Source organism: Elgaria multicarinata, chromosome 1 (genome assembly GCF_023053635.1).
Source record: "Elgaria multicarinata webbii isolate HBS135686 ecotype San Diego chromosome 1, rElgMul1.1.pri, whole genome shotgun sequence".
Classification (NCBI taxonomy): domain Eukaryota; kingdom Metazoa; phylum Chordata; class Lepidosauria; order Squamata; family Anguidae; genus Elgaria; species Elgaria multicarinata.
Genome location: NC_086171.1, coordinates 12,968,553 through 12,981,761, shown reverse-complemented (window position 1 = coordinate 12,981,761; position 13,209 = coordinate 12,968,553). Strand labels below are relative to the sequence as shown.

The following is a 13,209-nucleotide window of genomic DNA, read 5'->3' as shown; positions in this document are numbered from 1 at the left end:
AGTAGAATTTTACTCCTCTTATAATGAGAAGGTGGTGCCATGAGAGACATGAGTTGCTTATGACTCAAGGACCCTATTCAGATGACATGCTAAGCCAGGGTAGTTAAGTATTTTGAGCTAAGCAATATGGTTTAGCGTGTCATCTGAACAGGCCCAAAATTTGAAATTTAGGCCATTTCAAGAGGCTAAACAATTTTGTATGAGATCTGCTAATCCAAAGTTTGCTTGTACTGTGTTATGGCTATAAGCTTTAACTGTTAGCACGTAGCAGTATTATTCTCGAAGATAATATTTGTAACATGATACAGCCCTCTAATTTTACTGTATCACCAGATGTTTAAAATTGAAGTTTTGCTTCTTTGAAAGTAGCTCTGTGCTAGAATTGCAGACATATAAAGCTGACACATATAAAACCAGGTTCATGTTCTTTGAAATATAAACTTAAAATGTGATGATGCAATATTTAAATGTGATGCTTTCAAAGAAGCAACCAACCACTTAAAATCCCAGTTGAATGTGGAGACTGTACCACGTCACAAAACGGTCGTTTGAATTGGCTTTCAATCCTCCTTCCCAACGGTCATTCTATTGTTAAATTGTGCTCCTCAAAGAATAAATTTCCAGCCTACTGAATTTACTATGTACTTGGGTTCCCCCTACCCCAAAATTTGATACATTAGTGAAATATATGTTCGCCATAAGAGTTATGAATACAACCCCATTCATACAATGGCCTAGTTCACATGCCATGCTAAGCCACAGCAGGTTGTTATAGTGAGTTGTTGCATGGTGGCTTAGTGTGATGTCTGAACCCAGAGTGTTTTTTCCCCATCATGGTTTTATTTTATTTTATTCAAACAAGCCACCCTCAGAACCCATGGCTTGTGGTAAGTGTTTTTTTTTTTTTTTAGGGTGGCTTGTTTTAAGGCTGGTTTGTTATGTCTGAACCCTGCAGGGCAATATTATCATGGGTCATGAGGAATGGCTAGAGAGCCACCTGGCAAGAGTGTAACCCCCCCCCTACCACTCCTCATAATCTTTCCAGTACTGCCGCCATTCTCCCATATCCCTTCTCAGTGCCCTCTGCCTTAGGATGGATTTTAAAAAAATCCCCACAGAAATCTTCAAGAAAGGACACAGGAGAGCGTCCCGATCATGGTCGTAATTTTTTATTATTATTATTTTCGGTCCTGTGCATGTGTGCAGGAATGAAAGTCCGCCACTAGGATTTTGCATAATTACCCCCTTCAGTTTTACTACTATGCTTTGAAATCTGTACAATTTTTCCTTGCATTTTACTGCTCTGCCATAAAATTTGCACATTTTTAGTGATCTGCCTCATTTGTCCACCTTGAAATTTGTGTAATCTTTACAAAGCCTACGTTCTGCCTTGAAATCTGTGTATGCTTAGCGATCCCGCTCATATGTATATTTGACAGAGATCGGTGGAGGGAAGTGACAAGCATGAGTGGCGGGGGCAGAGGAGCTAAAAATGGAAGCAAGAGAGAAGGAGCTTTAGGGGCAGGTGTGTTATTATTTCAGTAGAAAGTGAAGCAGCCTTTTTTTAAAAAAAAGGGAAAGGAAGCCTCCAAATGGAGGATGAAAGTGATAAGGACACTGACAAGAGGTGATTATTATTTTTTAAATGTGAACATGTTCCTGCGTTCAAAAGAGCTTAGAAAATTATTTCTAATTTTCTTTGTGGGGGAGCTTTGCTTCGGAAGGACATTGTCAAGGGACGATATGGCTATGCTGGGAACGCTACCAGACAGGCAGGCACAATGCACTGTGTGAAGAAGTACCTCCTTTTATTCGTCCTGAATCAATTAAAAGGTCTTGAGTTGAGTGAGGGCAGGAGGCATACAAAATTTTAAATACTAGTGGTGAAAAACTGTAATGTTTAAAATTATGTAATACAAAATGCAGAACATTCATTACAAAAAAGGTGGTTCACCCCTCTCAGAAATTCATAGCAACTATCAAGAACATCGTACTTGAAGATTCGAATAAGTGTATGTAGAAAAAAAATAAGAGCATGAGAAGAGTCATGCTGGATCAGACCAAGCGTCCATCTAATCCAGCACTCTGTTCACATAGTGGCCAACCAGCTGTCAACCAGGGACCCACAAGCAGGACACGGTGTAATAGCACCCTCCCACCTATGCTCCCCAGCCACTGCCTCTGATACTGGAGGTGGCACATAGCCATCAGGCCTAGTAGCCATTGATAGCCTTCTTCTCCAAGAATTTATCTAACCTCCTTTTAATAGCCATCACTACATCTTGTGGTAGCGAATTCCATAGTTTAACTATACACTGTGTGAAGAAGTCCTTCCTTTTATCTGTCCTGAATCTCCCACCAATCAGCTTCATGGGATGACCCTGGATTCTAGTATTATGGGAGAAGGAGAAAAATGTCTCCCTATCCACTTTCTCCACACTATGCATAATTTTGTACACCTCTATCATGTCTCTCCTTAGCCTCCTTTTTTCCAAGCTAAACAATCCCAGCTGTCATAACGGTAAGGTGTCAAGAGGGCTATTGTTGATTGGGAGTAACAGACAAGCCACCCACCCACTGTGGTTTATTCTCAGGGTGGCTTAGCGTGACAAATGAACTCGTCCATTGACTCTATTGCTAAATGATCCAGTGATATCATACCTGTTGCACCACACAAACCACTAGCAATGGCAGTGAAAGGAGACTGTGGTAAGCTGTAGAGACATTCAAACTCAATAGAGCAATTACTGCACACAGGTTCTATTATTAGTATTACTTTAACTAATGTAGTCAAGTATTGTGACTCAAATTCAAAAATTTGCATACAAAAAGAAGATGGAACTATTGAAAACAAAAGTTTTAACACCTATTCATGCAAACAAAAGCTAGTATGTTACATGGCTAGATGCTCAAGTAACATTTTTGCTCAGCAAGGAAGGGTGTTTGACAACACCTTCACTCTTATATTGCCTTAAGATGTATTTATTCACATTTAAGCACACACTGACACAATCGTCTTTTATCCTAATGAGAAATAAAAAATGTGTGTTGAAAATTTCAGCTATGATTATGCTCTATTAAACAAGTTTCATTGCCTTATCATAGTAATTAATTTTTCTGCATCACATTAATAGTATTCTTATCATTACTAAAATGCTAATGCAATTTGAAAACAGAAACTATCACATTATTAGTTACTCTTGACACAGAACTTCATTTTCCAAGCTATGGAAGGCCTGGTGTCATTGCATTTGGATCACTGCTGTTTTACTTGCATAGCATACTGTACTTGTAGATGCACAGTTATTTCAAACTGACATTTATTTCTAGAAAAACATATACATTGGGATAACTGGACCTAAAGAAAGTACATGGTATCCCCACCACCACCACCATTTTCTTCTTACTAATTTCCAGTTTTTGCCAGGTAAAATACCACCTAATATTTTAGAACCCAATTAAAATAATTCTGCTTTCTTAGGCAAACACAAATCATAAGAAGCCCAATAACGTTGATTAAGGGTACAATCCTATGCATGTTTCGACAGATAAAAGTCCTACAATTCTCCACCCATTTTGCCTGGGAATCCTGGGGTTGTGGGACTTTTTTCTATCTAAAGAAACCATCAACATCTTATGAAAAGAGAAGAGGAGGGAGGTAAAAAATTATAAACCTTAAAAGGGAAACCCAATTGCTGCAGTTTTGTCACAATCCATGATTAGCGTAGTCCAGAGTGACTATGGATTAATAACCATGACATTAATGTACCAACCACATTCTGGTGGGGCAGCATCTGAACTTGGGTTACATGTAACTAAGCTCTTTGGATGCAAGCCATTAAATTTAAGGAAATCAGAATAAAATCTATAAATAAAATCTATTATCTGGAGAAATACCGCCTCCAGTTAAGTGAAATAAAACAATAATGGTGATGGCAGCCTGATGCTACTCAGAAGAATAAGAGAACCAGTTTTGGAGCTTAATTGCAGTCAGAGCCCACAATTTTAAGCATCAACATATTTCATTTTAAAATAGTACAATATACAAAAGATAAGCTAAAGTGTAAGGAAGGTGGTATGGAGTTAGAAGAACATTATACTTTCAACATGGCTAAGAAAAGGAATTCAAGCTTCATATATTTTGTTTTATTCTGTAAATTCAAATTCTAGCTGAATTTGCTGTATTGTTTTAACAGAATGACTGGAAATCCCACTACATAACCATTTTTAACTTTCATTTGTCCTTTGTTTTAAAGTAATACAGGAATACCTTGCTACTAAAACACATATACAGCGACAATAGGGTTAAACTTGTCACAGACATTTTAATACTGAAGATTTCGTTTAATTTATGGCAGATATATTTTCAAGGAGGAAAATGCTGATGCTATCTTGGTTATAAGCTTGCCACCGAAATGATTTAGATAGTTTTTTTTCTTTCCATGCAGTATCAGAATAAGGCCGCTCTTTGTGAGCAATGAATTATAGCTGACACTTCAAACCTATTTTGTCTGTATCTTCTACTTCAGAAAAATGAGAAAACATAAATATTTATTCTATATATAGAGAAGAGACACAAGTCTCTGATAAAAATGATTCATTACAGGATGATGAATAATTGTTACCTATGCCATTGTTGGAATAGCAAAGGGCATGAAGCATTCACCAGTTTTTAATTGGAGGGTACCAAAGGTTATTGAGCGACAAAATGGCTATAATTTTATAATACTTGAATGATAAATATTTTAACACAATGAAGAGTGAGCGAGCAGGTATAGAGTTATATAGTGCACATGCTGAACCAGTGACATAAGGCACAACACATCAGTGAGGAAAGATACTAAATTAGAGAAGACTCTTGTGTACCAGAACAAAAGTCTAGACACAGTCTCTTAACAAAATTATTTATTATGAAATATCAAGGGTCAAAAAGTTCTGGAATAGTGCTCCTGGAATGGTTATGGTAGGACTACTGCTCAGGGATAGAGCACTTACTTTTCATGCATAAAGCTTCAAGTTCAATCCCTGGAAACTCCAGGTAAAGGGGGCAGGTGATGTGGAAGAACTCTGTCCGAGCCCCTGGAAAGTCATTGCTGATAAGAACAGATGATAGTGCACTAGATGGACAAGTAGTCTGACCTGGTATGTGGTAACTTCCTATATTACTATGTACCGTGACAAAGGATCTCACCAGATGAATGTGAGTTCACTACACTTATGAGGAATTTCTTATGATTTTCCTTCATTTTTCTGCAGTTGTGGTTCACAGAAGGATCTTTCAAACCTCCGTTTGGTTTTGAGATCCTTACATTTCTTTGGGGCTCAGTGACCATGTAACTATAGATAGATTTTTTTCCTTAATGGCATAGAGTTGCACTCAGCCTTTCACCTCTTTCCCTCCACCTTCTCTTTGGAAACCCCAAAAGGTATATTTTGCTCATAGTCAGGCTCTGACTGATAAACATATATTCTCCCAGGCCAGACTGATTAATGACATCTTTCTTGACTTCCTTTGTTTGGCTCACTTGCTTTTGCCATACCAATTTATTTACTGTGCAAGGAACATTCTGGAGCACCTGCAAGCTCTGCTCATGGCACACTGGCCAGGATTGCATAAATCGATTTCCAGAAGCTGAATGGTCCTGTCTTGTTAAGGGGATCCAATTAAGTGGTCTTCTGACCCTTTTCAACTTTAGTGGGAATTCCATTTTACTTTTTGTACCTGAGAACAATGTCCAAGTACAAAAAAAGAAAAGTAAAAGTGAAGAGCACTGTTTATGGAGAGCAGTTATGCATATCAATTATTTCTTTTGCTGGCAAGATGCAGAAGCAAGAATCTGATCTACAGTTTATAGGGCAAACTATGAACTTAACTCTTTCCATCACATTCCTGTAAATTGGCTGGAGGCATCAAACTCTAAACAGCAATACCCTAGGGACTATCAGCACCCTCCAACAGCTAAAATGTGGGGTTTAGGTGACAGACTAATATACTTCCCCCATCACCATTCCCAGAAAGTGACAGCCTCAATTTCCCAGTGTTCTTAAAAGACCTTGGAGGATGCTATCAATGGCTGCTAGTTATGATCTCTCTTTTTGAGTTCTCATACTAGAATATTTGGTGAAACTTATTTCAAGCCGTGCAACATCTTCCTGTAGTCATCAGGACAGTCATTTTGTCAGGTTTCTTTTTTTAAGGGTTTAATTAGAAATGCATAGAAAGAATAAACTAGCCAAGCAAGTTATGCCAAATGCTGATACCTATGCAAGTCCACCCATAAAATCACATTGTTACTTTCAGTATCTAGAATTATGCCTCCAGCAAGGTGTATAAATGTTTCCGGGGAGAAATATATTATGATAAATATGCACAGACATAGTTTACAAATTAATCAAGCAAATATGGCTTTACCAAGAAAACTAATGAAGGTCAAGTTAAAATGTGTTAAAAGCTCAAGAAAAGCCAATGTAAGCAAATCCTAATAAAATTCTAAAATATATTTTGGTGTTATATTTACTCTTATTTATATAACAGAGTAAAAAATAAAGAACACTTAATTGATACTAATAGTTCACAAAGCATAAAGGAAGTAGAAAAGTAATATATCAACACGTGATCCCTCATTAAATGTTCTGAAAACCAATGTAATTTTAGGATTTTTTGGATAACTTCAAGTCAAGTAATTAGTATTCACATATTACAAATGGAAAACTGAGACCAAGAGAGAGGCAATGTGTCAAAATGGGTGCTTGTTTACCTATTACCAGACCAAATTGCAACCCAACTGAGGTAAGTGGCAAAGGGTGAAACTAAGAGTGGGATCAAACCCACTCTGTTCCAACCTGGTTGCTCCTGGTTGCCAATGGCAGTGAGATCATTCACGTAAGAATATAGGTATAGTCTTGCTGGATGAGATAAACAGTTCACCTAGTACATCATCCTGCTTCTCAAAGTACCTAACCAAATGCTACCAAGAAGCCTGCAAGCAGAAGCTCTCTCCTGTCATTACTTCCCAGCAACTGTACCTAGGGGCCTGCTGTCTCTGAATTTGGAGGTTCAATACTGCCATCATTATTAGTAGCCATAGTCTTTGTTTATTCATTTAATTAATTTAGAATATTTATATACCACTTCCCATTTTAAAAATTTCAAAACAGTTTACAGCAAATTATAAAACAATGGGCTGGTTTGCAAAACACGGCTGGTTCATCATCAGTTAAAGTACGGCATGTGCTGGTTGGATATAGCTGCCATTTTCAATATGCAATCCCCAATTTGGGGGATTGGGATTTGTACTGTGTCAAATGAACCTGGGTTATTCAAGGTCTAGCACAACCCTCAATTAGTAGTAGGGTTATGTGAGGGTTATTTAATCCTTTAATAACCAATGCTAGCTTGGTTCACACGACACATCATAATACCCAATCACATATTGGTTGGCATACTGAAAACAGCAACTGCAGACACCCAGTACGTACTATGTTCTACATGGGTTAAATAACCCATGATGACCTGGTTGTGTTGTGTGAACCAGGTCATACATCATTATAACAACAGAACAATATTTGGTTGGGGGAAAACTAGGTGAACAAATACATTTTAATCAATCCTGAAAGCAAATCATTGTCAATTCCTGATGTATCACAGAGGGGAGTGTCATTGCAGGATATACGTATGAATCATCCAATCCACTATCAAAGTTTTCTAACCTAGTTGCCATCACTTCTTATGGGAGCAAATACTATAAATAAACTGTGTGTGAAAAAGCTTTTTTTTATTATTCGACCTGGATCTCCTAAAAATCAGTTTCTCTGCGTAGCTGTGAGTTTGAGCATTAGGGAAGCGAAAAACATCTCTCTATCCACTTTGTCCTCCCCATGCATAGTTTTATAAACCTCTGTCCTGACTCCAGGTGGTTTGTTTTTGTGAGACAATAACAGCCTCACAAGCAGCAGATGTGTTTTTTGGATTAGGAACCAGCTCGACATACGAAGGCTACTAAGTTTTGTCTTCTGGGAAGTGCTTCGAATGACTATTCAGAATGAAATGTGGCAATGTAGCGCCCACCTATCTCCAGGTTTTAAAAAGTATCAGCCAACTCATTGATGGTGTACTGAAGGGCTGACTGAAATTGTTGTGGGACACTAAAGAAAGCTAGGATGGCTGGATCTTTATACCAAGTTTTCTCATTATTAGACCAGACATGAGCTACTTCAATGTGTAAGTTCCAATTCCAGAATGAACATTTTCAACACATATTTTGCTTTAATATTGTAAAGTTTGACAAATTGTGAAATTGAATGAATAATCCAAAATTCTTAGCTTTTCACATTTTTAATTGACTATACTCTAGTTGTTATACATTAGATGCTTGTGTCCTCTAAATAGAATGCATTATAAAATTCCACAAAGTATGATTTCTAACCTATGAATGCCAATTTCTATTTGCCTTTAATTTCTTCTCAATACTAAGTTCATCAGAGTGTGACAATTAATTAACTTAATTAAGCTAACAATTATGCTCTTTCATAGGTCAATATGTAGAGCTCCTCAGATTAATAGCACAGCTTGTAAAGTTAATCTTCTTGTATAATGCAAATGACACTGTCATGTATTAAATACCTTCTTGAGTAACAGAAGAAATGGGCCTAAGTGTACTTTAAAAAAAGGCAGGGACTGTGAAGAGGTTAAATAGAGACAAATGCCTTGGATTTGTGAAAATGCTATAACTAAAGTAATTCATATTTAAACTAGCAGTCTTCAAATTCAGCTACCTCAGCTTAAACACACATAAACATAAATTAACTTTCAAGGCAATATTGTTTTACTTACTTTCTCATAAATTTTGCCATTAAATAGTTGCTATAAAACAATTTGACTTGCTTTTAATCATTTTTAAAAAATACAACTGCAGTAAAAATGGGACAAGAGAGGTACATGACTAACCTTTTAGGCAAGACAAAACCAAACCAAACCAGATCTCCTCTCTCACAACTTTAAGTCAGAGAGGTGAGTTAAGAGCTGGAAGTCAAAAGGGGAGAAGGTCCTTCTACTGAGGGTAGCAGGTCCATTGTGCCTCATATTTAGTCCTGCCCTAAATGGACAACCGTGCCAAGAAAAGAGGATGCATTGACAGAATCAGAACTGATGGATGAGGGGAAACTATATTTATATATTTAAGATATTTATATCCAATCCCTTCAAAGAAACATTCCCAGGGTGGCTGCGAAACAAATGTACACAAGAAAAAACTTTGCTTTAAACGTTTTATTTCCTTTCATAGAACAGAGGATATTTATACTTAAATGGGTTATTTTCTTATTTACTGATCTAGTCTTCTATCTGTTTAAGTAGATTTAATACATAGCTCTTATTTATCATTCGGTTTACAAGGCACAGCGTTTACTTTTATAAATTCAGCACAGATTTAAATGAATAGGTAATCATTTATTAGATTGTAAGCCTATGCGGCAGGGTCTTGCTATTTACTGTTTTACTCTGTACAGCACCATGTACATTGATGGTGCTATATAAATAATAATAATAATAATAAGAAGAAGAAGAAGAAATCTGAAAATCAATAGTGTCTTCCTGCCAAATAAGACTAACTTCTAAACAGAATATACCCCCAGGTAAGCGTGAGTTCCTCCTGGACTCAGTGCAACTTACTTCTGAGTTATCATACCAAGGATGGTGCAGTATTTCCTCTTTTCAACCTGTTCTATAATCTGTATCACATATATTTGCAGCATCAAAACTAGGTCTGGAAAATCTGTTAGGGAATTTACTATAACTGTAGCTCATTAGAAGTTATGGAATATGGTTGTAGAAAAATAAACGGTATTAATGGAATCTATAGAACACGTAGATTTGCAGGAAAAATCAGTTTTGCCATTACCCCCAAAGGCAGGTAAACTTGACAAAGAAAAAACAAAACTCTGAACTAAATTCATGCTTCTATGAGAGTCTTGGCTTCAGCTGCTGTTTTATTACAAACAATACAGAATTTTATTAATTTATTTGTATCTTGTATTCAATGAATTTAAGCCAGTAGAAGGCCACAAAGAAGTGGCATAAGAACACATCATCATCACCATGAGTTTTCCCTAGCTATTAGTTCAACTGCTCAGGCATGGTGGAAAGATTATGAATATTCTGAATACTAAAATATTTTTAAGCCATCAGCATACATAACTAGGTGCAGACAGGCTACATGCTGCTGAAAGGATTCAGCCAGAGGATGTAGTAGTAGTATACTTAATTTTCTGTCAAGAATGCATGTGTGAATTCTGTATTTCAGAGAGTGGTATGTGAATAAGGTTTATGAGCAGTGTATGCATCTCTGTGTTGAGTAAGTGACAAAGTGTAAAGACACCTAAAAAATACATGTGCAAGTTTCCAGATATGTCTGTAGAATTGTTTCTAATGTCAGATGGCCTAATATTATCACAACAGCTGTACAAAATTTACACCCAGAACGTCACAGTGGAACGTAATTCTTTCTTGCTTCAAAGTTATTGGCATTCACCTCTCAAGAAATACAATTCTGGTGACGCATTGGCACTGGAATTGCCAAATAGCACATTAATAATCATATTCAAACCAGCAGAATATAGTATTAGCCAAGTATATGAACCAGTATAAAAGTCTATTTAAAACAACATGAAATTATTGGTTTATAGATTGATATCACCTTTGTGAAACCAATCAAGGCAGTTAACAAAAAATTCGGAACATAAAAACCATAATCATACAAAAACACAGTAAACATTGAAAGGAAGTAATAACCATAACAAGTCAAGTTAAAAAAGATAGCAGAGATTACAGTGAGAATGATATATCATGGTGTGCAGAACACAACATATAGTGCTTTCAGAACACATCCTTAGCAGAGTAGGTATATACCTGAACCTGTTCACGTGAAAACCAAAGAGAAGCTGCAAGTGATGTGGGAAAAATGAGTAAATCCAAGCACAACGGTATAGAACCTGAAGAAATAGTTCAGAAATATGGAATTGATACAACTCGATTGATACAACTTTGATAAAGCTCCTCATTATCAAGCTTTATATCAAGATTTTGATGTTTACTTTTCTAGTTTCCCAGGTGAAGAAAATGTAAGAACATGGTGCAAGGATCAGTATCTGGTTTCTTTCTATGTGTTTTTTTTAATGATCATTAATGAAAAGGAAGAGAATAGTGGGACATCTACAGAGTTTTTTTTTTAATCAAGAGAATGTCTACTACATTCTGCTGCATTGGAAGCAGTTACAGAATATCACTTGGAGAGCAAGCAATGAAATAGGATATGAAATTCAGTGTGGGTCTTATTGGGTTAGCTAAGACGACTTGCAATTAACTTTCTCTTAGCCCTTTCAGTACAGACTTTAAAGACGGCCTTAAAAACTTACCTTTCTACTGCTACGTTTCATGTGAACCAAAGCAGTTTTCTCATATATTTATTTCCTGTGTTTACTCTACACTTACGTGTTCTGACTAATTTACCATTGTTTTATTCATTTTGTGTATGTCGTCATGTGAAGATCTGGCCACAAAAAAGCTTCTTTATAAATGATGTCTTGGCCTTATAAAAAGCTGCTTTGTAAATGATGGCTTGGCCATGTCAGGATGCTTGTGCACAATACTGATTGAAACCCTTGCAGCTCTGTGTTACCAACATATTACAAAGCTTGACCACCAGTTGAACAGGTGCGATTATGCAGCTCAGATTGGAGAACAGAGTGTCCCCCCAAGAACACATAAAACTCATTATGACTGTTGGTGTGACCTAAATAAAGAAATCCAATACTAGTCTTTAACATTAACACTTATTTTCCTTCAAAACTGTAATTATTTTACTAATCATAAAGAACACAGTGTATTTCTTTTGAAAACCTTTGTAAGAGTAGAACATGCTTATTTGCATTTTGCCAATTATTTGCACACTTCACATCCTGACTAGTTATGGCTTCTTTATTCATTACATAACTTGCACCTTTTTGATCAATATTTCAGCTGCAAGCAGCAGCACAGTGCATATCTGAGGCAACTCCAAGAAGAAAGTACAACAAGAACTTCGGAACATCATTTCACATACTAATGACTTTGCAACATTGGACAGGTAAAAATAAAAATAAAACCTAAAATTGCTTGGTGTACTAGATTTTAAAAAGCTTATTCATGCACGTTCTAGTTTCGGCTATAGTACCAAAATGGTAAAAGATAAAATGAGACAAGTGATAAATGAATTTAAATGCTAGTTGCCATCTGTAGACATATAGGTTAAATTATATTTTCCCACATTTGCAATAATGCAATAAAAAGTTGTTCTTCTCTTTCAATGGCTAGCATAAAGATTAAATATCTCAAGAAATTTGGCAGTGTCTATGGCAGCAACTCTGTGCAGAGTTAGATATACTTAACGGCATTGATTCCAATGTGCCATGGCATGCTTCATTCTAGGTAGGATTGGCCTGTAAGCTGCTTGCAGAATATTCAAAGTTGTTGTTGTTGTTGTTGTTGTTGTTGTTGTTGTGGTTGTGGTTGTGGTTATTATTATTATTTATATGCCACTGTCCCATAACCATGCTCAAAGCATTTCACAGGAAAAGTAACAACAAATCTAAGTTAATTTAGAAAGATGATATATTTTTGCCCATTAAAAAGATCAATACATCACTACTGTGAAGGGTCTGCAGTGTCACAAGCAGGGAATACCCTATTAGATCAGACACAGAGGCTGAAAGTTATTTTTGTTTTAAATTGGGCTTGATGTTTTGCACAATTTTAGTATTTTAAAGCTGTAAGTAGAAAACCAAATGAACAGCATATGCATACCAGTATTCCGCAATACAGACATTTTCTATGTCACATAGTAGCTATGGAGAAACGGCATTTTGCATGTCAGCTACAGATGATGAAACAGTATGTATTATGAAAAAAATAGTCATCTTCTATGTTTGTGTACCTCACCAAGAGACCCCTTTGCACTTTGAAACAAAACATAGGAAGCTGCATTCTACTTAGCTCAGGGGAGGGTAACCTTTTTGGCCCACTCGTGGTTAACTACTGCTCTGGATCTTGCCCAATGCCTCCAATGCCAGACAAAACTGTTGTGACAACGATGGAACAAGAACTTAAATATTGCTGTGAGGCAGACAATATACACAAGTCCCTATGTCAAGCACGAATGCAAGTAAAATTCCTTC

At 36.5% G+C, this 13,209-nt stretch overlaps 1 protein-coding gene across 9 annotated transcripts in view; it reads right to left on the bottom strand.

Annotated features, from left to right (window-relative positions):
• PHF14 (PHD finger protein 14) overlaps positions 1-13,209 on the bottom strand; it is a 155,853-nt gene that overhangs the window by 20,293 nt on the left and 122,351 nt on the right. For 6 of the 9 annotated variants that reach the window (XM_063123436.1, XM_063123414.1, XM_063123427.1 and 3 more), the window contains one exon: positions 12,839-12,879. The exons of the other annotated variants lie outside the window; for them this stretch is intronic. In XM_063123436.1, the coding sequence (XP_062979506.1) occupies positions 12,839-12,879 (41 nt within the window). The remainder of the gene's footprint in view (positions 1-12,838; positions 12,880-13,209) is intronic. 9 annotated transcript variants of the gene reach the window in all.